Below are 26576 nucleotides of genomic sequence, written 5' to 3' on the forward strand. Positions count from 1 at the left end.
GAACAAGGCAAGACTGCATTTGTCAATGCCAGAGAAAAGGATGTTGCAGTACACATGAGATTATAAGAGCCTGAATGAGAGTTTGAGCTGCGTGGATGGATAGGACAGGTTGTATCTTTGAGTTGCTATGAAGAAAGAATTGGAAAGATTTAGACATAACTTGGATGTGAGGACCCATAGAGAGGGCTGAGCTGAAGATGATACCTATGTTATGAACCTGAGTGATGGGCAATATGGTGGTATTGTCTACAGTGATGGAGAAAGGAGATAATGGGGAAGGCTTGGGAAGGAAAAATGAAGAGTGCTTTTTTTGCCATTCTGAACTTGAGCTGACAGCTGGACATCTACGTGAAGATAGCAGAAAGACATACCAACATTTTACTTTTTACAGAACATAGGGGTCTGTAGGTAGAGAGGTAGATCTGTAGTTAAAATTTGTAGTTTTGGATGAGATTACCCCCAGGGGAGGGAGGGAGAAGAGACTGACCAAGTATAGATCCCTGTGGAACCCCCACAGAAAATTGGAAGGGGGAAGAAGAAGGTTCTCTCAAGGACACGTTGAAGGAGTGATTAGAGAGGTAGAAGAACAAGAGTCACAGAAGCCAAGGGAGGACAACATTTCAAAGAGGAGCATGGTTGACTGTCATAGGCAACTGACAGGTAAAGGATGAGGATGGAGTAATGATACTGAACTATGGCTAGTAAGAAGTCATTAGAGAATTTGGTGAAAGTGGTTTCAGTGGAGTGCCAGCGATGGAAGCTGGATGAGAGAGGGACTAGGCTGGAACTGGAGGAGAGGAGCTCCAAAAAGTATTGTTGACAGCAAGTTCAGTGAGTTTAGAGGGAAAGCGAGATGGAGTGGTCATGAAAAGGCAAGTGGGTGATAGGTGGGTTGTCGTAAGATAGGAATGGCTAAAGTATGCTTTTGTTCTGAGGGGAAAGAGCCAAAGAAGAGTGATAGTTTAAGGAGAAGAGAAAGGGGTGGGGGGACAGGGAGAGACAACAGTGGGCATGAAAGATGGGATGAGGTCACTAGGGCAAGTGGAGGGATTAGAGGAGGAGAGCAGATGAGAAAATTCTGTATCTTAGTCGGGGAGAAGGAGAGAGTTGTGGGAAGAGGTAGGGGGAAGAGAAAGCAAGCTGAGGGGAGGGAGAAGGACACTTTTTTTTTGGACAGGTTTCAGAGTAACAGCCATGTTAGTCTGTATTCACAAAAAGAAAAGGAGTACTTGTGGCACCTTAGAGACTAACCAATTTATTTGAGCATAAGCTTTCGTGAGCTACATCTCACTTCATCGGATGCATACTGTGGAAAGTACACAAGATCTTTTTATACACACAAAGCATGTTAAACACCCATTTTTTCATGTGTGTATAAAAAGATCTTGTGTACTTTCCACGGTATGCATCCGATGAAGTGAGCTGTAGCTCACGAAAGCTTATGCTCAAATAAATTGGTTAGTCTCTAAGGTGCCACAAGAACTCCTTTACTTTTTTTTTTCTATATTAGATTGGAAGATATTTTTGAGATCCTGTGTGGAGCGGGAAGTGGAGGCAGAAGGAGGGGAAGATTTGAGGAATGAGTCAAAGGTTGCAAAAAAGCAGCTGGGATTGCAGGTGTGGGATTCAATTAAGTTGGAGATGTAGAGTTGTTTAGTTGTTTAGGAAGATGGCAAAAGTGAAGGAGGAGCGAATGAATATGTAATGAAGGAAGTCAGCCTGATCATGAGATTTCCACCAGGGATGGTCTGAAGCACTAGAGCACGCATGCAGGAAGTGGATGGAAGGGGTGAGCATGGGACTGGGGTTGGCAGGGCAGACCTTGGCGTGGTGGAGAGGGACAAGAGTCGGGGTGGGAAGAGGAAAGTGATGCATGGAAAGAATCAGTAACCACATAAAGGGATGAGAGGGCAGGAAAAAGAGGGCTGAGAACAGATGAGAAATCATCAACATGGGTAGACTGGAAGTCAGAGGTAAGGCTGAGTGACAGGGCAAGGGAGGGTGGGGGCTGCCTGTTGATGTAGAAAGAGACCAGGTAATGGTTAGAGAGGGAAAACTCAACAACAGAGATATCAGAGTGAGCAGTGCCTGGTGAAGAGCAAGGCAGGAAAATCAGATATTTATGAGATGAAACATCATCCCTATAAAGGACCAGATTGTGTCCAATCTCACTTTAAGTGTTCAAGGAGCCTCTTCCATCCTTCCCTTTGCATCCTTGCACAGAATCCACGTGTAACATGAGTCCCCATGCTCCAGGGAACACAAGACCTGCTCTGCCTAGCAGTGCTTGCCACGTTGAAGGTGGCAGGGAGAGTTGGGGGCAGGCCTAACTAATGCCACGCCTGCCAGAAAAACTAGTGGCTTGGAGTGGAAAAGTACATTACCAAAAGGCTTGGTGAAGTAGTCAAGCTGGATGGGATCTCATGTGGTGCAGAAGAAGTTTATCACTGTCTTCCAAAATTCCCACTCATTTCAGCTCTGCACTTTCCTTGACACAGCTGAGCCTTCAAAAGCAGAACTGAGTCCAAAATGTTAATTAGAGCAACATTTTTTAGGCCTTCACAAGTCTGATGTGTGAATGAAGTACTACAAAGGAAACACAGCAAGCTAGTGTAAGAGAAGTTTGAAGCATGTTGGGCATGAGCCCAACGTAGTTTAATCTATAGGTGCAGCAGCCTGGTATGGATGGAGTAATAGGTGTGTTGACCCTGTGTAGCTGTAATTTGAAGAAAAGGGTATGCTGATGTTGCTGAAGCTGATCACACCATATATTGTCATGAAAAAATCACAGCATTAATAATCTCTTTTTTGTTAAAACTATAAATAAAATATGTGTATCAGCCTTTACATGCTGTACAGAGCAATATACTGCCATCAGTAGCAAAGTATTAAACATTGGTGCATGCCATTTGACTTCATGACCTTTGGTTTCACAATCCGCTTTCCCTGATTTTTCGTTAAATAAGGCCTTGAGCTTATTAGCTGTATTTCTCACCCATTTCCTTTTTTAAAAAGATAAATTAAAAGTTTTGCTCATGAGACAGCGAGGAATGCAATCCAGCTGCTTCACACCATATATTGCACTTTCCTTTAGACTATGATAGTTAAAAGGATAATTAGAACAGAGTTTTCTGTGTCAAAGTCAAAACCTTAATCTGTTTGTAAATAAATATGCAAAAAGTTGAAACTTTATTTATCTACAAACACTGCAGTCTTGGCCAGGTCATGTCCTGTTGGTGAATATGTCAAACCCAACAATATGTGATAAATGGTAATATGCATTGTATCACACTAGTATTTAGCTAGTTGAACTAAGAACTTGTGATTTCATTGTGTGGAATGTGTATATCTTTTAACACATTGCTGCTTATAGTAACATTTATATTTTCTATAGATATATTTAGGCATATATAACATATAGAAAACACTTGTTTCAAAATGTAAAGTATATATTTCTCTAGGCTATATATAGGCAAACAGGTATAGGTAAATAATGTGTATATACAGAAATATATATTTTTACATTTTGAAACAAGTATTTTATTAAGTATTTAAATATTAAGACCTCTGTTTATTATTTTCTCCAGTCCTGGATGTTGTTACTGCATGTTATTTAAAATACAATTGTCAGCAGGAAAAATATAGCCTTAAACGATATTCAGAAAACTACTTGTACATGTAGGTGTGTACTCATATGCCTGCTTTTTGACATGTCTTTCTGCAGAAGCTTATTCTTTTTGTTTTGTGTAAATAAAAGATTTATAAAAAGTTGTTTTGATTCTATTAAATTGGAGCCGGGATGAAATAACGCAGAGAGAAGTCAGTAGGATAAAATTTAACGCTATCCCCACTAGGTAAAGTTCTCCAATTAGGCATAGTCTCAGAAGATTTTAGCATTTGAATGGCTGGGAGGGGGTACTAATTTCAACCTTAATGATCTCTGCTTTTGGAGTCAACATCACAAAACTTCACTTATAATTTTAGCACATCTGTCAGTCTGTGCTAAAAAGGAGCCCAGGGCTAGTGGGTGACTGAAGTCCCTTTTATCCTTAGAGAAGATTATATATTCCCTTCATGTGATGGGCACGGGGGGGAAGGGAAATGTTAAAAAGCTCACTTACCTGATTGTTGCCCACATTTGCCCTGTTGACAAACAGAGAATTTCACATCAAGCCTTTAATTTCATATCCACAAACAATAAATAAATAACAAATGTATGTAAAATCTCATTATAAGGTATCTATGAAGCAACCAATTTATAATGCCACATATCCTATAATGTCACATAGTATCCAAGCTGGACATTTTTTTTTCCCTTTCAATAGATTACATTGATTTCCTGTATGACTTTATCTGCTTAATACAAAATGGGACTGAACAGTTATTTGTCTGGACTTAGCCATTCCTTATCAAACATTTATGAATTAGCTATTGCCGCAGCATCTTCTTGTAAGGTCTTTCTTATTTTTGTTTCAGTAAGAGTATGAATGTGATGGCAGGGCTTTAATAAATCTAGCCTTTGACAATGAAACGTATTTTGGGAAACAGTGTACGGGAGAGGTGGAGGAGTATGTCTATGCTAGTGCATTGTTTCTGAGACACTGGGTGGATGTCTGTTAATAAGAGTGATTGACTCTTCTGCTTGGAGATTTTGGTATGTTAAGATTGCCAGTTTCATAGCTGCACAGTAGTTTGGTGTTCTTGGGATGAAATGTCCAATTGAAAAAGAGAGGTTTGCCTAACCCTGGCCAAATTATACAGCCATCATGTATGTAGATAGAATAGGATTAGCATCAGGGTCATAGAAAGGTCATCAGATTTGATTGAGTCTTCTCAGTTGGACTTTAATCTGCATAGAAGAATTGGAAAATAATACAAATAGCATGATCGCAATATTTTTTTCATTTTTCTTTTTTCACTTTGCTGTTCTTTGTCCTGAGCAAAAACTATTATGTAGACTCGAGTATAATGTTTATGATACTTCAGTTAAATGAGCATAGAAATATAGATTGATATGGATAAGATATTCTCTGTGCTGTGGCTTATTTTTGATCTTTGCCTTTAAAAGAAAATCACACAACATATTCAAGATGCTCACCTGCTGTTCCACGCCTTTTAATCCCTATAACCCATACATTTTCCAACCCATATTACAATAATTAATCTTTATTTAGTGCCTTTCATCCAGGGATTTCAAAGCAGTTTACTAAGTGCTTTATGAAGTACTGAACTAAGCCTCAAATAATACCTGTGAGATGCTAGGCAGTTTTTATTCTACCTGTTTTGCAGACAGGTAAGATAAAGAGAGGTTAAAAGACACACAGTGAATCAGTGGAAGGGCCGGGCAGTAGAACCTAAATTCCTGACTGCCTGTTTCCTTTCCTAACCATAGAGCTTTTTGTCTAAAACTGAAGAATGCCCCAAAATGTATGTGGAAAAGAAAGAGGACTATTCGCACAAACTATTAAAGTTAATAATTGCATAGTAAAGGCTTCTTAAGTGAAATCTCATTGTTATTTTATAATGATCATCATTTATACAGTGCCATAAATTTGCATGGCACTTACAAAGAAAACATTCCTTGTGATTTGCCTTACTTTGTCTTCACTTAATCTGTTCATAGTTGTTTTTTAACCCACTTATATTATACTGTATTCTACTTTGCCTTCTTTTTTATTTCTCTTCACTAGTGCTTGTAGTGACCTCTCAGTAAGCTTCCTTCTATAGAAGCCTACTATTCTGCCTTGAATGCACAAGGTCAATAATGATTACCCTCTAACTTTGAAGGGCACCCCCTCCTTAGCTTGCACAGTGTGTCGAGCCACAGTCTCCCTGCATGCCATAATTGTAATTTCTCTTGTAAACTGCAATACTGATAAAGGAATGGTTATTTCAGAAATACTACTGCACTAGTCCACTAATGTGTTAAACCTGGCAACAACAGGCTATAACTGTCTTTTTTTTAATTGTGATATTTTGCTGGCTTTATACTTCACATTCCTTTTAAAGCAACCCATATGAATGTAAACTATTTTGGAATACATTCCAAAGGTGGTAAACAGCCTGTTCTCTTTTAATGTGTGTTTGGAAAGCTATATTTTTGCATTCAGTATTCAGATGCTAAATGCAGATGTTTTAATTATTTTTTCAGCTTCCAAACATATGCATGATGATCTTTGTACCTTGTAAATGATCTAAATGCATGTGCACAGCACAGGAACATTACCTGTCCTGAGTATCAAAGTGTATTAGGCAAGCTATGTTTATTTAGAAGCTGTAATAACAATTTAACATGATTTCTTACAGTGAATAGTCCTCAAACAATTAATGATAAACAAAGTGAGTCCAAAGAAAGTATATAAAAGAACAAAATAATAATATATATATATATATATAAACTGAATTGAAACATAACTGACATTGACTGTTATGTCTCAGCCCAATAGCTGGAGCTATGGTTCAATATGATGAACCTGGGAAGGTTTTCCTAATGAAAGAACTGATGTTTTTCTGTGCAGTGCACAATACACCTTAACTTTTTAAAATTATGTGCTTTAATAGTTTGCATACAATTTATTGTTCAGTTTCCTATGCTAGTATCAATTTCTGCTAATATCAGGATCACGGCTTTTAGAGGTTAATATATTTAGTGAAATTAAAAAATAATAATGCCGATATTTTATTTTTGCAGTTTGCAAACATGCATTGTGATCTACTCACCCTGTGCCTGATTCAAAGATCTGTGGAGATATGGTGTAAGAATGCTGCTGATTTGATTTTCATTATCTTTTTCATGTGCTGTGCATTTTCAGGATCTATTGGGAAATGTGACCTTTTTTATTGTTATAGTAACAAACATTAAAACCAGGAAAAGGCATCCAGGTAGTAAGTATAAGAAATGTGCATTTATGTAAATATCTAAACAGATATACATTAGTTTTAAAAACTGATGTCACCGAACATGAATAGTCACTTAAGGTGTAACTGGAATTGACTATGTCATGTATCAGCCTAATAGCCGGAGCCCTGGTTCAATACAATGAACTTGGAAAGGTTTTCTTAATGAAAGAACTGACGTTTTCTGTGCAGTGGTTGCATTCATCAGACCACATAGTGTTCATTACACTACAAAGGCCTGCCAATGTGAATTGTTAGGATCATTGGTTAGGTAAATCTGATAGGGACAAAAGATAGTGAAGGAAAGAGAGACTTCAGTACCTTAACAGAATATTCAAAGTTAGGTTGCTTTGATGACCTTTCACCAGTGTATTAGAATCTACACTATATTCAGTAATGGGGTCCCAAGTTTCTAACCTGATTCTGCTCAATATGATCCTTACAGTAAGTTATTGGAATGTGTGCCCATCTCACTATTGGTTAGTATAAACATAACATATCTTATGTAAGGCAATAATATTTATTTAACTTGCCTTGTTTAAAAACTGTGGAGGTTATTGAAAAATGGAACTATCTTTCAATTAGGGCTAATTAGACTCTTAAAACCACCCTGGTTTGTGGTGCTAATTTGGAAACTGTGCCACATACTGGGGTTGATTTCTTCAGAGAGACGATGAGGCCTGAGCCACTGGGAAATGGGAAAACCAGACATGCTGATTGGCAAGGTCAAATCTGGAAGGCCCCGTGCTGACTAAGGAGCAGGCGTATTAATTCAGTGGGGATTTGTATCCACTCTGTCCCTTGCTTACCTAATAGGAGCATTGTTACATTGTTTCATAGAGAGATTAGTGATTGAAAGGGGAGATTTACGAAGTAAAGATAAAAGTTTTGATTTAATTCTCCTAACATCCAGCCTATTAAGAAGCTTGTCTGCAATATGAGGCAGCACATTGAATCCAAACTTGTTCTAGTTCACAAATAGGACATTTGTTAAAACAGACACCCAAGTTGGCTTCGTAATATCTATTTTACTAATAGTTCAGATATGTTGTTGTTCTATACCATAGACGCTCATTATTATAGACAGTTAGTACATTATTATTGTAATTTTTTAGTCTCTAAGGTGCCACAAGTACTTCTGTTCGTTTTTACTCATCATTGTAGGGTGGGAGTCGTAGTTACACAGGACTGCTAGACTATGCGTCCATACCTCAGCATCACTCCAACATCATCTTATTTGTCAGACTTCCTTTAAGTATATTTTAAAATATATAATTCCTGCTCTGTCATTTTTTTTCCTTTTCTCTGTGGGCTTCATTATCAGATAGGTCTTTAGCATGATTCTTACTTGGCATTGCTATAGTACCTTCAATACCATGTGAGGATCTCAAAGCATTTCACAAACATTAACTGTTTACAACACCTTTGAGATAGATAAGATAAAGTGGCATGGGTCCTTGTTTGTATAAAATGGATATTAAAGGTCTCTTAACAGCCTTCATTAAAGATAAAAGTCCAAATCCTACTCAAGTGAATGAATGAATAGAGTTTAGCCCAAAGCCTTATTTTGTAGGAAGGTTCAAATCCTTAAAAAATTATCTTTTAAAATTCTGACCTTATGGTATTAAGTGTCAATGAAAATGTTGAAGGAGATAAGGCCCATACTGGTTATCTTACTCTTTTGGAAACCTGACTGAAATTTCTTTGAGAATTAATAAAGTCTTATGAATTTTGACAAGGAGCAAGACTTCTTAGCGCTCTTCAGTTATGTCAATAGCTAGGGCCTGATCTTATGAACAGTTAAGCAAGTGAGTAGTCCCATTGAGTTCAGTTACTTTTGGAATAAAATTACTTATGTGCAGCAATAGAGAGGGCTTCTAACGTCCTTTACAAACTTTACCAACTTGTTTAAAAAAACTAAATCTAGGAATTACTTTGTTTATACCAATCATGCAGCGATCAGTGAAATGCAGTAATTGCAGCACATTGCAGCATGCAGCAGTTTAGGGAAAGGAGTAAGTAATATTTTAGGCTATCGTGGGAAAGATCCAGAATCATTAGTAAGGTTAGATCCCCCTCCTTCCATTGGTAAAGCTGGTGTGAATTGTATAGAACTATTGATAGGTGTGGAAAAGGAGACTTGATAAAGCTGAAGTGTCTTATATCTGCCTGTGAGCATATGCTACAGTCTCTTCACAGTTATGCGAGCTCTTACTTGGACTGATGACTCAGAGCTATTGTGGCACAGACCCTCTGTGCTGACCCTCACATTCCTAACTAAGTCCCCTCAAAAGAGGAAAAAATAAAGCCCTTGACTTTAACTGCAAGGATCATACACTTTTTGAAACATGCTGCGAGGTTTTAACAGCACAATCCTGCTCTGCTGCAGTGGCCAGCTGAGCCCAGGCTAAGCAAGCAACTTTAAATCCATCCCTGCTCACCTCTGCAGCCAACCAGCGGCTTGGATGTCTTGGGGAGATAGACTCACTTCTACCATTTCAGCAGGAAGGGAAAACTCTTCAGCTTCACCCCACCTAACTATCAGGGGCAGCTTGTCAGCATTCCATACCCCAGTTTCTCTCTGGGGGGAGAGAGAGAGAGAGAGAGAGAGAGAGGTGGTACATGGGACTTAGAGTATGTGTTCTCCCTCCCACCTGCCTCTGCTGAGCATATCACCTTCTAGTCTCTTTGGTAGCAGACAAGTCATAGTGGTAGGAGAAGATAAGGGACCACACTAAATAGACTCCCTGACAGGAAGGCAGAGAGCACAAGGCCTTACAGGAAAAGGTGAAAACTTCAGTCCCTTAAATTTCTCAACACTGCTTCTCTCTCCCATCACAGATAGAAAACTTCAAGAGCAACTTGGGATGGAATATGTCGGGGAAGAAGGAATCGCGGGTTGGGGGGGCGGGGGTAGGAAAAAGTCTGGACTGTACAAGAGATCACAATTGCTATCCATATGACACTATAGTTTAATATGTCCTCTGTCAAATAACAATTACTATACAATGGATAAACATCACAGTGCATGGACAATAGTCAGGAAAGATTGTGAGAGTGAGTAAAAGTTTGGCTGCTAAAACAGATGATAGAGACAAAGTGAGCAAGCTAACATCTGGTATTGGATCAGTGTCTGTTGGTGGAAGAGACAAGCTTTTGAACTTCACAGAGCTCTTCTTCGGGTCTTAAAAGCGTGTCTTTTCCACCAATAGACAGATGTTAACTCGCTCATTTTGTATCTACCCACCTTGTCTCTCTCATATCGTGGGACCAACATGGCTACAACAACACTGCAAAAAAAAAAGTCAGAAATATTGCTGAAGAACAGATTAACTTAGTCCTTACTGCTATGATCGTACCAGAGAAATCCTATTGTTCAGACCACCACTTCATGGCAAAATAATTCAATTAAAAGGAAATTAAGAACAAAACATTCCACCTGATTGTGGCCCATTAGCACATATGTTGAAGTCAATGCTGCAAGATCTATTCTTTCAGATCCTAGGTTACTTTTTATGCCATAGGATTATGAAGCTGTCATAAGTATAGCCAACATTAAGTTTTCAAATAAATATGCTATATCAAAAAAACAAAAAATATTAATATTTTGAAATACAGCAATGCTTTGTGTTTTGAGGGCATTTTTCAATGCGTTTTGTAGGTTTCAAATAACAGAAAAGTTATTTGACAGCCTTTATATTGTTTGTTTGTTTTTGAAAAATTAAACCTTCCTTATTCATATTCTGTGACAAAGCCAGAAGAGACACGATCCTCCTACATCATAATTTTCCTCTTATGGTGAATTCCTCTTGCATATCATATGTGTTATTCTGTACACAAATGATTGGAGGTAAAAAGCCATCAAATTTTCCTTGCATCATTTAAAACAGTGGTTCTCAAACAGGGGTACACTTAACACTGCGGGTACACAGAGGTCTTTCAGGGTGTAAGTCAACTCATGTAGATGTTTGCCTAGTTTTACAACAGGCTCCATAAAAAGCACTAGAGAAGTCAGCACGAGCTAAAATTTCATGCACTGACTTGTTTATACTGCTCTATATACTATACACTGAAATGTAGTACAATATTTATATTCCAGTTGATTTATTTTATAATTATATGATAAAAATGGGAAAGTAAGCAATTGTTCAGTAATAGTGTATCTGTGACACTTTTGTATTTTTATGTCTGTTTTTGTAAGCAAGTAGTTTTTAAGTGAGGTAAAACTTGGGGGTACACAAGAAAACTCAGACTCCTGAAAGGGGTTCTGTAGTCTAGAAAGATTGAGAGACACTGATCTCTATCAATTTCCCTGGGTCTCACCAACCCTCTATCTCTGCTTAAAATACATCTCAGAACCCATCTGCCCTACTCTGCCCTATGATCTGACAATCATTGGCCAATTTCCCATAATAGTGATCTCTTATGAACCCTTCACATCTCTTCTGACAAACACCAAGAACCACTGATTTAAAACATCTACATGAATGTTAATGTTCTATCAGATTTAGGACTAAGGTATGGCTTCCCAATTAATATAATAAAAAATGGGGCAACTATGCCTTAGTATATGTGAGAGAGAAAGCATATAGAGTTCCCAACGTTTACTTGACTTAATATTTACAGAGATTTGAAAATATAAAGACCTACATATAGTAAGTACTTTGCAGGTTTTATGCTTCTGGGAGTAGAGAGCATGGGGACTGAGTCTGGTCCTCCATTACGCTTAGGCTTTTTTATGCTATTCTGTTCATGTAAAGGAGATGGAAATCTTCCCTCCCCCACCCCCAAGGCACTTTGTGCAATGTGGGGGTTCATCTGCTCTTGTAAAACTGCCACAGCAGCCTTACATCAGAACCCCTCCCCAGACCCTGGCATGGAGGGTGGGTCTAGACCAGAAATTGGGAGGGAGGGAGGGATGGGGTAAGAAGGGGACATGGCTTGAGCAAACTGTGCTCTGGCTATTCTCTTCTTTTCATCGCCACCATCGGCCTCAAGAACCTGAGTGCACACTAGAGCAGCCCTGACCCTGCTCTAATGGACATTGGAGTGGGTTAAAGCTGACGAACTAACTATCAGGCCTCGTGTCTGTATTCTCTCTGTAAAGTGTCATAAGCACTATAATGATCTATATAAATTTTAAACATTAATAATATTTCTTATATCATTAATCATTTAGCGCAAATAGTTGGCTCCCTATCCCTCTGGAAATCTCGTATGATTTGAGGGCATAGTACTGGAGCACTGAGGAAAGATCAATAGTAGAACTAAATATAATTTTCAATGACCAAAAAGCCTTACACAGTTAGGACATCCCTACCTGAGTAATCACATTCTTTTCCTCTACCATACGGCCACAGTTGTAGTCAGTGGAGGTGCTCTGGCTGGAGCTCTCTTGATATGTAAGATTAGAAAGGGCCCCTTGACTTTGTAATACTTGAGGGGAAAAAGACTTAGTTTGTTGGCTGTGAGGATGTATTGTAAAAGCTCGTGTGTTTGGGTGTTCACTTGAGATGATTGAGATTTGGGTGGGATGAGGATTTTTATCTGGGGTGATTAGGATTTTGTGTGAGCTCAGGTAGGGAAATTTCAGTTTTGTGGACTGGCACCTTTCATGTGGAGCGAGGTTGTCGGTGTGCTATTGCTTTTTTTCCCTCCTAGTTGCAATGCATTTTTAATTATTTGACAAGGGAGCCTAGAACTTGGGATAGGTGCTTTTTTTTTTAAAATCTGGAGATGCTGAAATCAAAATAAATAAATAGATGCCAAGTCTGCCATGACTGATATAAAGTAGAAGGAAGCCGAACTATTAAAATAATTAGCACACCTAGACAGAAAGGAAGAAGAAATTTTATGTCATGTATGATAGTTCTGCTCTACTCATTTCACTCCCTCAGTCCTCTAGTTCTGATGTAGTTCAAATAGACTAGTAATTATACTGCATAATAAATAATTCCATAGATATTTAATAAAAGTTTTGTGGTGCTCTTCAGTGCAGTCAGGATTTTAATTTTTTTAGTAAAATATGGTACCTCACTGAGCCTTTATCAGGTAGCAAAGATTGGAGAGTGCAAAAATGAGGCATCTTTTAAGTCTCCCCCCCATCCCCGCAACAGGGATGAATATAAGAATAAAAAACCTTTACAAAAGCTGGACATCTCCCAGAACACAAATAAAACTCCTTCCCATAAAAACAGATTGGTGAAGTGCCTGTTAACATTGTATATTGTTACTGAATATGATGAGCAGAAATGTATTTTTGGGAGATGACAGGATGCCTATAATTCTGGGGAGGAAGCAAATAATTATAGGAACAGTGAATGTGTGGAGGGGGGAGGAAGGCAAGGGGCAGGTAGAAATAAATGTTTGGCTTCATCATAGTTGTTAGATCATCTGTAGATCATCTGGAATTGAATAGTTTGCACTAGCATAACGCAATTTTATCCCTCTCAAACTGAAAAGTTACTTAGGTAAACTGCTTTTGTAGAATTTAAAAAGCAACAAAAAATTTTCACTAAAGACCATTAAGCGGCCTCAAGCCCCACGTTTCAGTGTTCATCATTTGTACCGATTATAGTGTGACAGCTCTTGAGTTTCCAATGATAACAGCCATCTGACTTGATCTGAGTTCAATGGATTTTCACTAAAATAGAATCATCGCCTTTGTGATGGATAGAAAAAGTAAAGCAATACATCCTGATAAATGCTTTGGCTTTTTTTCCCCTTCCCTTACTGTGACCTTGTACAATCTATACGTGAGCAAAGCTGAGCCCTGGCCACTGCTGCAACGCATCAGGACTTTGAAATTTAAGTAGCTCTGAAACCCATCAATGGGGTGAAGGGAGAATGGCCTGAGAAAGCAATGGATCATGCTTAGAGGACTCTCAGGGAAACAGGGTAAGCTGAAGGTCAATACGCAGACATGTCCTGAAGGAACAGCTCACACACTCATTCACATTCACATCTCAAAGCCATTGCTGCTGTAGCACTGTGAGGAGAGATCAGTAGGCGAGTAAAATAAAACAAGAATTTCAGAGCATATAATTTCTTCTCGGAAGCCAGTGGCACAAAGGTACAGTATAAAATAGCTGTAACCTATAGTGGAGGTGCAGAGCCCTAATCATCCCATCTGAGTTGCAGGGAGCATAACACAACGGAATCACTATGAGAACAACTGCAGGGTAATGGAAACAAAGTTTATAAGTTCTGATAATTGTGAGGAACATTTAACAATTTTAGTATGTCATTGATTGTTTGTAACAGAGTATTCAGCAGGGCCTGAAAGTGAGCTAAACTAGAAAGGACACTGTCTAAATCCATGCACAGGCAGACATATAATTAAAGGCCTTTATATTTAGTAAATTAGACTTTGTATTAATTACTATAATTGTGATGAAAAGTTCTTCCTAAGTTTCCAGTCAAATTCTCATTGGTTTTGATTTTTTTTTAAAAGGTGCATGCTGCCAAATACAGATTAGCCTGGCTATAGTGTGCTTTTAAATAAATTAAATAAATAAATAAAATTAGTACACAAATTTGAACCCCCAGTTACCATGCCTAAAGCAGAAATTACCGAACAAGTCAAGAGGCTTATTAGCATTTTATGGAAATCAGTTATTACTGTTCTCCACTTCCTTAATTATCCATGTTATTTCAATACAACCCTTTCTTTGATGTCCCAATTCTATATTTAAATAGTGCAAGATTTCTATCATATCCTCCCGCTGAGGTTTGTTCCATGCAAAAAACATGCCAAGAGCAGCTATTTTAGAGACTACTGGGAAATGTTTAATTGGTTAATCCCATTTGAGTTATGAGGGTGTATTGCCATGCACAGAAAATCAGAAACATGTAAAGTACTGGCTAGGAGAAGTTTACTAACACTTGCAAGACTTCCCCTAAAATTTAGACCTGAAGACATTTCATTTCTTAGATATCCAATGGGAAATGACTCAAAGAAAAATCCTTCAAACTTCTTTGAAATGTGCTAACTGAAATATTTTGAATTAAAATAAAGTCATTTCGGTTCTTGCATTGCAAAGGGGGCCCCTCTTTACATTTGAACTAATGAAAAAGTGACAATGAGAAGAGAACAATATTTCAACCAACCTCCCCACATACAGCCCTCCCCTCCCCAAAACTTAACAGTTATGTATGGCTCAGGCAGCATCTGCTGTTGCAAATAAATGACTGCATTTCACAGGTTAGCATGTTGTGAATTTCTCACAGTTGTCTTTGTGTATATTAATCTTGCCCATTATAGCATTTGATAGTTGCTCATTAGAATTAATTCTGCAGAAATGGTTGCTTTGCAGCATCCAACTTCCCTGCTTTAGACTGGAGAGACTTCAGGGCAAGGTATTGGCAAGTATTCTTGTCTCTTATGTTAAGAAATTAATAGTTTAACCTCGCTTTTTATTCTGTGTTTTAAAATGTATTTAAAATTTTTGTTGCAAACAGTGAAGATAGAATTAATGAAGTGTCTCTGAAGTACTTTGCACAATTAGCTGACAGGTGTTCATACTTGATTTGGTTATGAAGACAACTGCTAGATACAACAGCGGAGAAAGACCATTGGATCAGATTGACCAAATGTACAATGCTTCAGCATTTTCAGGGGGTTAAATGAAAACAAATAAAAGAGCAGCCCCATTTTTTAAAATCTACTTTTTAATTGTAGCAAAAGGCGCCAGCTGCATTTAATAAATAATGCTAATTTCCACATTTGTTGAAAATTGGCAACTAGCATTATATACTGTAATGGCACAGTTGTTAAGAAATATCTAAAAAGTACAGCAGTGCAATAGTTCTCTCCAGAGTGAGTCATTTAATGAATAAAAGTAGGTAAAGAAAGGAATAGTTCATTATTTTTTATTTTATCTTATTTTATTTTCGTTTTAATCATCGTTGTGTTCTTCTTGTGGATAAAGTGATTATTTATGAATGTTTTCCCAAACTAAGATTCAGATTGTCCAGTTAGTAGCACTGGGTTACAAGCTTTCTCATATTTGCAGTTCTTGTAAACACGTCTCTCTCTTAACAGAAATAGGTTAACTTATTAAAAAGCCTCTGCCAGAAGTGTGGATTGCTGAGTTTCCATCATTGGGAAGTACACTGTTCCAATTCTGAAATTATACAGTCTAAAATCATCATCATGTATTTTCATCAGAATGAAATATCGGGAGCTCTGCTTAGTGCAAGGTTTTATTAATGATGTGCTGTCAGAAGCTGGATGCTCTGCATATTTGCATATTAAACAGCTGAGTGAAGAAACATTCCTTTTATTGCTGCAGGGAATAAATCAGTTTAAAGCAAGTTCTCATCATTTATACTCCTTTCAGCTAAGTCTTCTTTTATTGAAATAAATTGTTGAAGTGCTTTGCTCATTCTTTGAATACTGATGAAATTTACCTTGATAGGGCCTCAGGAAAAATAATATTTTCTTAAAGGTGCAGTGTTGTTCTTTATCTAAATAGAAATTATCTACAAGAGAATCAAAATGAGAACTTTTCTAGGCCATACGATGTTTTAAGATGTTCTTGTCTATCTGTATAGTTCTCTCCAAAAGGAAAAATCCACCATGAGACATAGTGTTTCTATTTTGATTGTATATACTGATTGCTGTTTCAGTAAGAAGCTTCTTATTAGGACATACTACTTTGCATTCCAGGATTAACATCAACTTCTGTCGTCTGTTGGTGGCAAAGTGAGTTTAGAAGTCTGTTGGTTGGACGAACTAGAACAAAGTCATTAACAAAGGGGGAAAAAGTTTGCAGAATATTTCCTGCTCTTCCATTGTGCATGAAATGAAACACAGAAATGTGTCATATTCTAAAAAGAAGCCTGGATTCCCCAAATTTATGTAAATAAATCATTTTGAAATCACACAGTAGGTTAAAAGATGATAAAGAAGAGATTGAATAGACTGGCATTTCCAGGCAAGGACCAGAAGACAGCAACAGATACAATCCTTTCACTTAATTTTAATGATTTTTTATGTAGCTGGACAGAGATTTTGCTTGTTTAATTGAAATAGAATTCTTCTTTGAATTGCACTCTGCAAAGTCATACTCATGGAATGTGCTGACTTCGTGGACAGTGGAACCTTCTAGTAGCAATTCCTGTTGCAGATGCCTCACCTCTCCCCTCCTGTGTCTAGCACTCACACTGCTCAGGGGTGTGGCCCTGTGGAGGGGTGGGCGAGTTGGCGCTGTTGCCACCTCAGTTCCTTCCAACCACTGCAGCATTAGGACATGAACCACCTTACAGCTGTTTTTCTCTGTAGTTAGTGCTGTGCCCTAAAAATATAATATATTAATAAGTTTAGTTTGTGACTAATGATAGTAATTGAGTGTTAGGTAGTTAGTATATATAGTATAGTTTATTTAAAAATTAAATTAAGAATCGGTATTAGTAATCAGAGAGTTTACCTGTCGACTATTTTGGATGTTAAAAAAAACTCAGCTTCAAGGTGTCGTGTCTGATGGTCACCCCCTGAGCCAGGACAGAAAGGTAACATAGACTGCAGCTCCTTCTCTTGAAGGAGGCATTAGCATGTAAGCCTACAGGATCTGAAAGTTCAAGAGAAGTTCAAAAGTAGGAGACCAGTATCTGCTCCAACTACTTAAGATCTAAAAAGCCATCAGGATCCATGACAAGAGTTTTGGCTTCGGTGCCAGGCTCCCATTCCAAGACAGCTGACATTCCGATGGGCAGATTCCTGTGTCTGACCCCAACCACGGTGCAGCCTACTTCAATCCCAGATTCAAACAGGCATCGGAAGGATCCACAACATGTGCATGAAACTTCTCCCTCAGTTCCAAGGAACAGAAAAGTAAAGCATGTCTCCAGCGGCTCCTTTGATCACTTGCATAGTACGGAAACAAAATTGAAAGACTGGGGATCTTGTGATGTATTCAAATCTATGGGCCCGAGATTGAGCTGTGGATCTGTTATCAGAGAACCAGCGGCACATCACTGAGGAGACAGCTCAAATTGACTCACTTCTTCACCATCCTACTGACCCAACTGAAATTTAGTCCCATCCAGATAAAAGATCAAGACGAGGGTTTCAGGGATAGTTCTTATTTCATTTCCACTTCCACCCTGGATCCTACTGGGTTGCCAGGAAAGATCATTTACCCACATTCTCTGTTTAAAGTTCCTGCTTTATGGGTCTCACTGATGGCTTCGGTGTTGGATCTGGAATTGGAGAAGAGGTCAGATCGGATCCAGTACACGTTTTGAATGTATGCTCTTATCAGGGAAGAAGTGTTCAGACCAGGAGGGAACCCAAATTTCCTGGGTATTCTGTGGAACTATGATACCAGACTGGCCAAGCTGGCAGAAATAGCCTATGCCTCGACGGATGTTTGACCATATTGCTCAGCTCATCCTTTTTCTTTACATGAGAGGAGACTAGACTCTCGAGGCCTGGAACAGATTCCAGTGCATTTGGTGGAGCAGAGATGTCCAGATCCTTCAGTTATGGATCCAAGATCTTCTGATCATTTATCCCCTGCAGAAGAAGAGGAATTTCAAGAGGGATTTCTACAGAATGTGTTGCCATATGACTAGGGGAGTTACAGTGCAGTTCATCACCTGATGAAAATATGGGAGTAGTGACAATTTAGTCTCCCTCTGAGGATGCAATTCATTTCCATGAGTTAGTGTATAAGATGGCATCAACCTTGAGTTTGCCATCTGTAGCATGAGAGGAGACTGCATACCCTGTATTTGATATCTTAGGATCGACAATGAATCCTAAAATCTCTTAACCCATATTAGAAGGGTTATGGCAACCAGCAAAGTCCCTTTGGTCCAAACCATCTTCATGCTAGCCAGTTTCTAAAAAGGAAAATAAATTGTATCAAATCCCACAGGCAGGATTCTCTTGCTTTCACATACATCTGCAACCAGGCTCCCTGGTCATAGTAACTACACTTCAGAGATAGAGATCTTGTTTTCAATCTTCTACTCCAATGGATAAAGAGGGAAGACAGTTAGATTGTCTGGGTAGGAAAACATTTTCTTCATCCTTAAATATGTGTATAGCCAAATATGAAGTGGTGATAACCAGATATCAATATAAATTGTGGGAAAATATGACTATTTTTACTAAGCACTTGCCAGAGAGGACCTGTCAGGGCTTGTCCATGGGCGTCAGCAGCGTACACCAGTCAGCTGCTAAGTTACAAGCAGGCAATGAGTGGTGGGGCTGGAAGCAAGCCAGGTCAGAATGCCAAGATCAGGCAACACGTTGCAAGTGTCAGGCAGATAGACTCAGGGTCTAGCTGTGTCAGGATATCAGGAAGTTGGGGTCAGGCGCCAGGTTATAGGCAGCAAGCAAATAGCAAAGTCAAGGAACACTGGTAAACAAATATATTAAGACATTCAAGTTCAGAATGCTCTCTCGGGGGCTATTATTCCCTCCCTGTCTACCTTAGACTGGTTCACTACTCTTGACCTCCAAGAGGTGTATTTCCACATTCCCATAAGACCATCCCACTGAAAATACTTATGATTTGTCCTTGGTTTACACCACTTCCAATACAGAATCTTACTTTCTGGACTGCACCCAGAGTATTTACCCAATGTTTAGCTGCAGTAGCGGCACATCTAAAAAAATTAGGTATTTTTGTATTCCCATACTTAGACAATTGGTTGATGAAGGGCCAATCCAAAGAAGAATTACAGGCAGCCATTCAGAACACTTGTCTGTTTGGAGTTCTGGGTCTCCTCATAAACAAGCAAAAATTATTTCTCATTCCCTCTAGAAAGATTCCTTTCATAGGGGCAATAGTTGACTGTCAAATCAAGGGCCTGTCTGCTGGAACAGAGGTTTTTGAAAATAACGGTTTCTATACATTCACATGATATAGCCAGTTCAAACAATAGTGTTTTTTTTCTGAAGCTTCTGGGACTCTTAGCATTGACGACATATGTAACCCCCTATGCTAGACTGAGAATGAGACCTCTAGCATTGGGTTCTGAAGAATTTCAGTCCCACTATAAACAGCATACCGAAGAAGATTACAATACCTCAAGAAAAAATCATTAATTCTCTAACGTGGTGGCTACATACCCAGAATGTTCTCAAGGGAGTGTTATTCAACTGATCTCAGCCCAAGTTAACAGTAACCACGGATACATCCAAGATAGACTGAGATGCACATCTTCACACCAAGGTTGTAAGGGGCCTTTGGAGTCTGTCCCCATTACACATAAATGTATTGGAGTTGTGGGCGATCTGTTTGGTACCCAAAGCATTTCTCCCACAGATACACAATACAGTTATCCAAATTGGCGGCAGTTTATTATGTAAATAATTGAGGGACTCATTCCATCCACCTGTGCAACTCCACTACGTGGAGAAAAATCCACACTTCTGCATCTCAGTATGCACTAGATTTGGAATCCAGATCCGATGCTCATTTTGGCAGCGCAGTACTTCAGTCATTGTTCAATTAGGGCTTCCTCACTCTTTCCTTATTGAGGTGCTGCTTGCCATAATTTCCCAAGAGTGACAATATGCACAAGGCACTTGAAGAAAAAATCGAGGTTACTGATTTGTAACAGGATTTCTTTGAGATGAAGTCTGCATATTCATACTCCGTGCCCACCTTCCCTGCTTCTGCATAGTCCTAATTGTATCATTATTTGGTATTCTGCTTTCACGTTTGGAAGGAACTAAGGTAGCAATGGCACCAACACCTCCACCCAGGGTCACACCCTGACCGGTGCAAGCATTAGAAACAGGAGGGGACGGATGAGGCATCTCCAACAGGCATTGCTACTAGAAGGTTCCACCAGCCTAGTTTTACCAGGTCAGTGCATCCCAAGAAGATGAAAATGCAGAGTACATCTCGAAGAACTCCAGTTACATGTAAGTAACCTCCATATATCCATTGAGAATCAAAAATATTGAGAGAATCCAGCAATGGAACTCTCAGGAATACCGGTTTCTCATCTGATGTGCTGTTGAGTGATATTTTATTTAAAGGCTACTTTATTCCATAGGCCATTACCGAAGTGGAGCCTGTTTGTTACCGTAGGCAGAGAAATATGCTCAAAGAAATTATCAAAGGAAAAAGTAATACTGTTTGTATTCCCATTTTTTATCTTAAAAGGTTAACAGCATCAAACCATTATATGCCCTTTTTATGTCACGCAAAGTATTGTTACAATATAAATCATTAGTGACAGAAGCTTCTTGTTTTTAAGTGGAAAATGCACATTTAATACTATGAAAATAATGTCAAAACATCCTCTCCTACATTATTGCCAAGTGAACTATAGCTTTTCCTTTATGTTTTAGTTTTGGAGGCAGAGTTTAGCAAGAGTATTTTCAGATTTTTAAAAAATAGTGATACATTGCAGCTGTAGTTTATTTTAATTGGACAGCACTAAGTGAGCTGACTTTATGATAACAGTGGAGCCAGTGGCAAGTGGCTATATGTTCACTTTAAAGCTCATATAGAAGAAAATCAAATCCTTGAAGCTAAATTCATAAGGAATAAAAATGGAGATACTTCTGGATCACATATATGCATTTGTCTCTCTATATGCCGTCAGTGTCACTTCTATCCTCAAGGTGGGTATCCCCTAAGGTTAACTTTACACAATCGTTATACACACTGTCTCATTATTAAAATCCTGATATTAACGATAACTTGTTTTGGTTTTAATTGTTTATATTGTATTTATTTAGTGATTTTTACACGATATGATGAGTACAGTTATAGAATCTTCAAATACAGGATATACTGTTAGAGCTGGAAATACTTTTATCCTTCCAAATATTTATTTGCTGACATTCTGAAGTATTATCCCAATAAAAAGGATGTTGTATCTTTGATTTCTTTATTATACAAAAATATAAAAGGGAGCCTTACTTAATGTAAAGTGCTTGTTGAAGTCACATGCAATTTTTGAGTGTATGATTGAATAGTATATCTGGCAAAATGCACTTTCTGAAATTTTGGTTAGAGAGGTAATGTGGTTAGACCTATTGTACTTCACAGGAGTACAATATATCCTCAACAGGAAATAACTGTCATTTCCACCCCTTCTTGCCAACTGTTGAGAATAGCCCACTTCCACCTTAATTGAATTGGCTCGTTAGCACTGACGCCCCACTTGATAAGGCAACTCCCATCTTTTCATATGCTGTGTATTTATACGTCTCTACTGTATTTCCACTCCATGCATGTGATGAAGTGGGTTTTAGCCCACGGAAGCTTGTGCCCAAATAAATTTATTAGTCTCTAAGGTGCCACAAGGCCTTCTCGTTGTTTTTTCTGATACAGACTAACACGGCTACTACTCTGAAATCTAATACAGTAGTGTCAAAGATGACAAATATGATGTGGGATGTGGACTATAAAGTGAAAACTACGGTAATGGGTTTAAATGAACAAGTTCAGGTTATCCATACATTGAGACTCCCTCCCCAAAACATCTCTCTGACAGCACCCCAGTTGCTTTTCCCTTTCTGGAAACCCTGCCCACCGGCCCCGAACTCTATGATATTCTTTTCAACAAGTGCTTACTTTAAGTATTTGTAAAACTGATTGAGAGAGTAAGCTGGTTGGGAGATGTCTGTTTCTTCACTTCCCCTTCTAATCACCAGAAAGGTTCCTGTAACTGCACTGTCCCCAAGGGTTTCTGCTTTCTCTCCTCTTCCCCAGCACCACATCCCATCCATCATATTCCTCTTAAAGATATAAAAAGGCTCTGTCATCATCACTGCTAGCACTGTGGCTGGTGAGGTGGTGCTTTGGGCAAGGGAAATGGCGACAGCATAGATGACTGCACTAATCACAAGTTTCTGGGACTGGTTCGATGTACTTGCAGTGGACTCTTTATTTAGCTTCCTCCATGGCCACCCACTTGGCTCAGGCTCCTAGTATCCCCTGACCGCAAACTTCCAGCACCTTTTGACACCTAATATGATACTTTCACAGGCCTCCCTGTGTACATGCAGTTCTCAGGTTATCCCTTCTTTTGGTGATAGTGTTGTGAGGTTCAGAGGTTGCATTATTCACCCTGTTGGGTTCTAGTACAAGTCTGAATGGAAATCTCATTTGCTTTAACATGCTATGAATCTGAGACTTCCTCTGCCCAAGCGAGTGAGATTTCATTGATCCTGGTGCTGTGATTCAACAGAGAAGCGGCCACAGCTTCAGCATCAAAATGTAAGGGGCAAAGAGGTAACTGGTTTATCCCTTCCTTTCCTCTATATGACCATGAGAAGAAAGGAGAAATGTGAGCACTATAGCTTTGTTAACCAGGTTGATTTGTTTCTGGGAATCTAAATCTAAAGACAATTTGTTTCAAACAAAATTGCCATTTTGTAGGAGCTCCATCTTTTCTGTCCTGTAGCTTTTAAATGGCATGTTTTGGTCAGTGTTCACGCCAAGTTGTGTCTACATATTAACTCTGTTTCCCTGTCCCTTTGCTTTTAGATTGCTGTCAGTTACTGTGCAAACTGCCCCTCGGTCTCCTCCTGGTCTGCTTAAGGACACCCCCTGTGAGGTATCAGACCTTGAGCATCACCTATCTCTGGGTGCAATCCCATGATTCTCCCACTTGCAGACCAGGCCCTGTGTAGTAGTCTTCTGGTACTAACCATGATTATCTGAGCAAATCTGACTTAGGTTCAGACCTGGCAGTTCTTTTCCTTCTGGGAGCAATGGCAGTAGTGAATACAGTGACCAGTCAGGCATCTTAAAGCAAAGTATCATATATTTAGAAGAAAAACATTTCAGAGAAAGCATATTTTAAATACAACAAAACAGACTGCATGCATATCTAGCTCTCCCTAAGGATTACCAGTCTCTGGATTGGGGAAAGTCCACTTCTCTAGACTTCCTCACAGAGTCCGTCTTCTGGACATCTCCTGATAAGTGACCCCCTTCTCCTCCCAAAAAAGACCGTTTAACTTTTTAGTGTTCTTTTGATCTCTAGCCTGCCAACTTTGGCACAAGGTCTTGCAATCTATTAGAGACAGGAGATGGGATTCTTGAAGCTAAAAACTTGATCCATTGTCTTTCAAGTGTGTGCTGGGGTGTCCTTATGTAGGTCTATTGCCTCTGTCATGTTTGCTGTTCCCACAGCCCCCTAGTAAATAAGATCAACACATGCATATAGGACCTTTTAATAAGCCTCCACAGGGATACAACAATTTTACCTCACTGACCAGGTCACTTACAAAAGTCATGCCATTATTACATATCATTAGTCATAGATAAATACAGAACAACTCCAGGACCACACTGCACATTGAGAATACTACATAATTGCTGGTACACCGGGTATAACATATAGATGCTTCCTTGCATCCTTGCTGCACAACAACCCTGGATACAGCTCACTGTCTTGAAAAGAAGTAGCCGGGAGCTGATTTGAAAAATTCCAGGACAAAACTCCAGACACTTGTTTCATGTGGTGTACTTGATCTGAAATATTTCCTGTATATATAATACATTTTAAAATGATAAAAAATCTGTCTTTTTATCTGTAGCCAAAATTGTGTGTGTTTACCACATTTGTGTATGCAAATAGAGTAGTTAGTTGTCTGACACACAAATTGCATGTGCAAATACAGGTTGCTGAGTGTCCAGTATAACTGATCCAGATTTTGTGGTGAACTTAAGGCCTCTGAAAATGTGACCCAGGAGGGTCAAGTGAGGAGAAAGAAGCCTTTTAAAAAGTCACATTAGAAAATGGTTAAACCAACTGTGACAGATAAGACAAACAGTCATATATTTGGGAGTCTTGTATCAACTTTACAAATGTTATCTCAATCTCTGAGCCAGGTATTGAATATTGGCTAGCTGGAGTTGGTTACCAAGCTCCCTCCAAGAACTAAAATCAGTGGAGGCTAATTATTACAAACCCTGGGACAGGCACACAATTCCAGAGAAGTACCTTCACATGGGGTGAATTGCATAGACTGGGTCAAACCTAGGAGACACGGACCTTGTTTACATTAGTGACAGCTTGGACCACAACCGTCCAGTGTAGAAATACCAATCTGCTGATAGTATAGTTGCCAAATTCTAAAAATTTCTAGTGGACCCTAAATCTCTTCTGTATCCTTGGTTTGCCTGGATATTTTTGTTTGGTTTTGCTTTAAGATTTCTCCATTTCAGTACTATAAACTAGAGTGCAGTTTTACTGTAGAGGGAAATAACTGCTGTATATGCTACTAATATCTGCTTTGTTCTGCAGTAGTTTATACAGCATTTCAGAAGATCTTCTTTTTTCCAACAGGATATGATTTCCTTCTGCTTCTCTTGAAGCCGTACAGTAATATATTGATTCTGTACGAGAAAAAAGAAGTCTTCACTACTGTGAGTTAGTTACTTGTACCATAAGTGTATATGTCTCAATTTACCCTGGTCGATACGTCCTTTAAAGTGACCATTTTTATTTTCGTGGTTGTCCTTTGATTTCTTATTTAACTTCTTGAAGCCAGTGATTGAAATTTCTGAGAAGTCCCACTGCTTGAAAAGTGGGGGAGGATTGCCTCATACCTGCCATTAAGGGGTTAATTATATTTATCACGTTATTATAATAACTATTATAATTAAGTATTATTTGTATTGTAGTTATGATGAAAAGCCCCAGGCAGGATTGGGGGGCCTTCTTATCTGAGGTATTTCACAAATTGATAGGAAGGCATAGTTCCTGTCCCAAAGGTTTTATAATAGACAAAATGGACAAAGTGGGCACATGGAACACACCACACAAGCAAAATGAGGAGAGTAATGATTGGCAAATATATTAGTTACAGGATTTGGGGTCTTTTTGGGTGGGCGGGGTTGCTTTACTATATTCAGAAGGGCTAGTGTGGGATGAGAGGAAATAGGAGTAAGGGATGGATTAATGGGACAAAGGAAGGAATGGATGGGGAGATTGGTGTGGGTAAAGACAAAAAAGTGAGGGATGGCAAGGATCATGGATGGCAGGGGCATGGCACCAGAGGAACAGCAAGCCGTGCGAGGCTATTGGGTCACATAGCTAATTAGCAGAGAAAAGAATGTTCATTGGATAAACTGTAGAAAGAAGAATCAGGCATCACTAATGTCCAAGCAGCCGTAAGGACTGTTTTTGCTGCTGGCCCCAGCTTCTGCTAAGGATCTTTGTTACAGATCAGGAGCACTCTTACTTCTCCTTCTTCCCTGTGGTTTGCTTTGGGAAGATGTATGTGTGCAAGGAAGGGTACCTGAGACCTGTGTATACACACATACACACACAGCCCAGGATTGGATATTCTACCTACCAATTCTTTAAATAAATCTCTATCTTCAGCTATACACTATTAGTAGAATAGGTAGAATATCCAATCCCGGGCGGGAGTGGGTGGGTGGGTGTGTGTCTAGAGGCCTCAATACTCCTCCCAGTACTCTCTCAGTCCAGATTGGATTGATTGATTGATTTGTACAGCTTATTAGCATTTTAAAAGTAAAATACAATTCAGGTAACACAACCATGTGTCTGTTTTTTGGTACCCAAAACAAAGATGAGATCTGAATTACAATAGCCTTGCTACTTTTAATATTCAATTCTTGTCTATATTAAATCATTTGTTCAGTTGAGTTGTTATAAATATTTAGTGTGTTTAGAGTTAAGTGAATGATCATTTAGTTGTGAGTACATGTTTTATGTTTTGT

At 38.9% G+C, this 26576-nt stretch overlaps 1 protein-coding gene across 3 annotated transcripts in view; it reads left to right on the top strand.

The window, feature by feature from the left end:
* The window catches only part of WWOX (WW domain containing oxidoreductase), a 695867-nt gene that overhangs the window by 345034 nt on the left and 324257 nt on the right, over window positions 1–26576 (top strand). Inside the window, exon 9 of one of the 3 annotated variants that reach the window (XM_073308000.2) lies at window positions 25174–25253. The exons of the other annotated variants lie outside the window; for them this stretch is intronic. Coding sequence (XP_073164101.2) covers window positions 25174–25200 — 27 coding nt within the window. The 3' untranslated portion in view covers window positions 25201–25253. Of the gene's footprint in view, window positions 1–25173; window positions 25254–26576 lie in introns of those variants that run through there. 3 annotated transcript variants of the gene reach the window in all.

The sequence above is a fragment of the Lepidochelys kempii genome, chromosome 12 (assembly GCF_965140285.1).
Source record: "Lepidochelys kempii isolate rLepKem1 chromosome 12, rLepKem1.hap1, whole genome shotgun sequence".
NCBI lineage: Eukaryota > Metazoa > Chordata > Testudines > Cheloniidae > Lepidochelys > Lepidochelys kempii.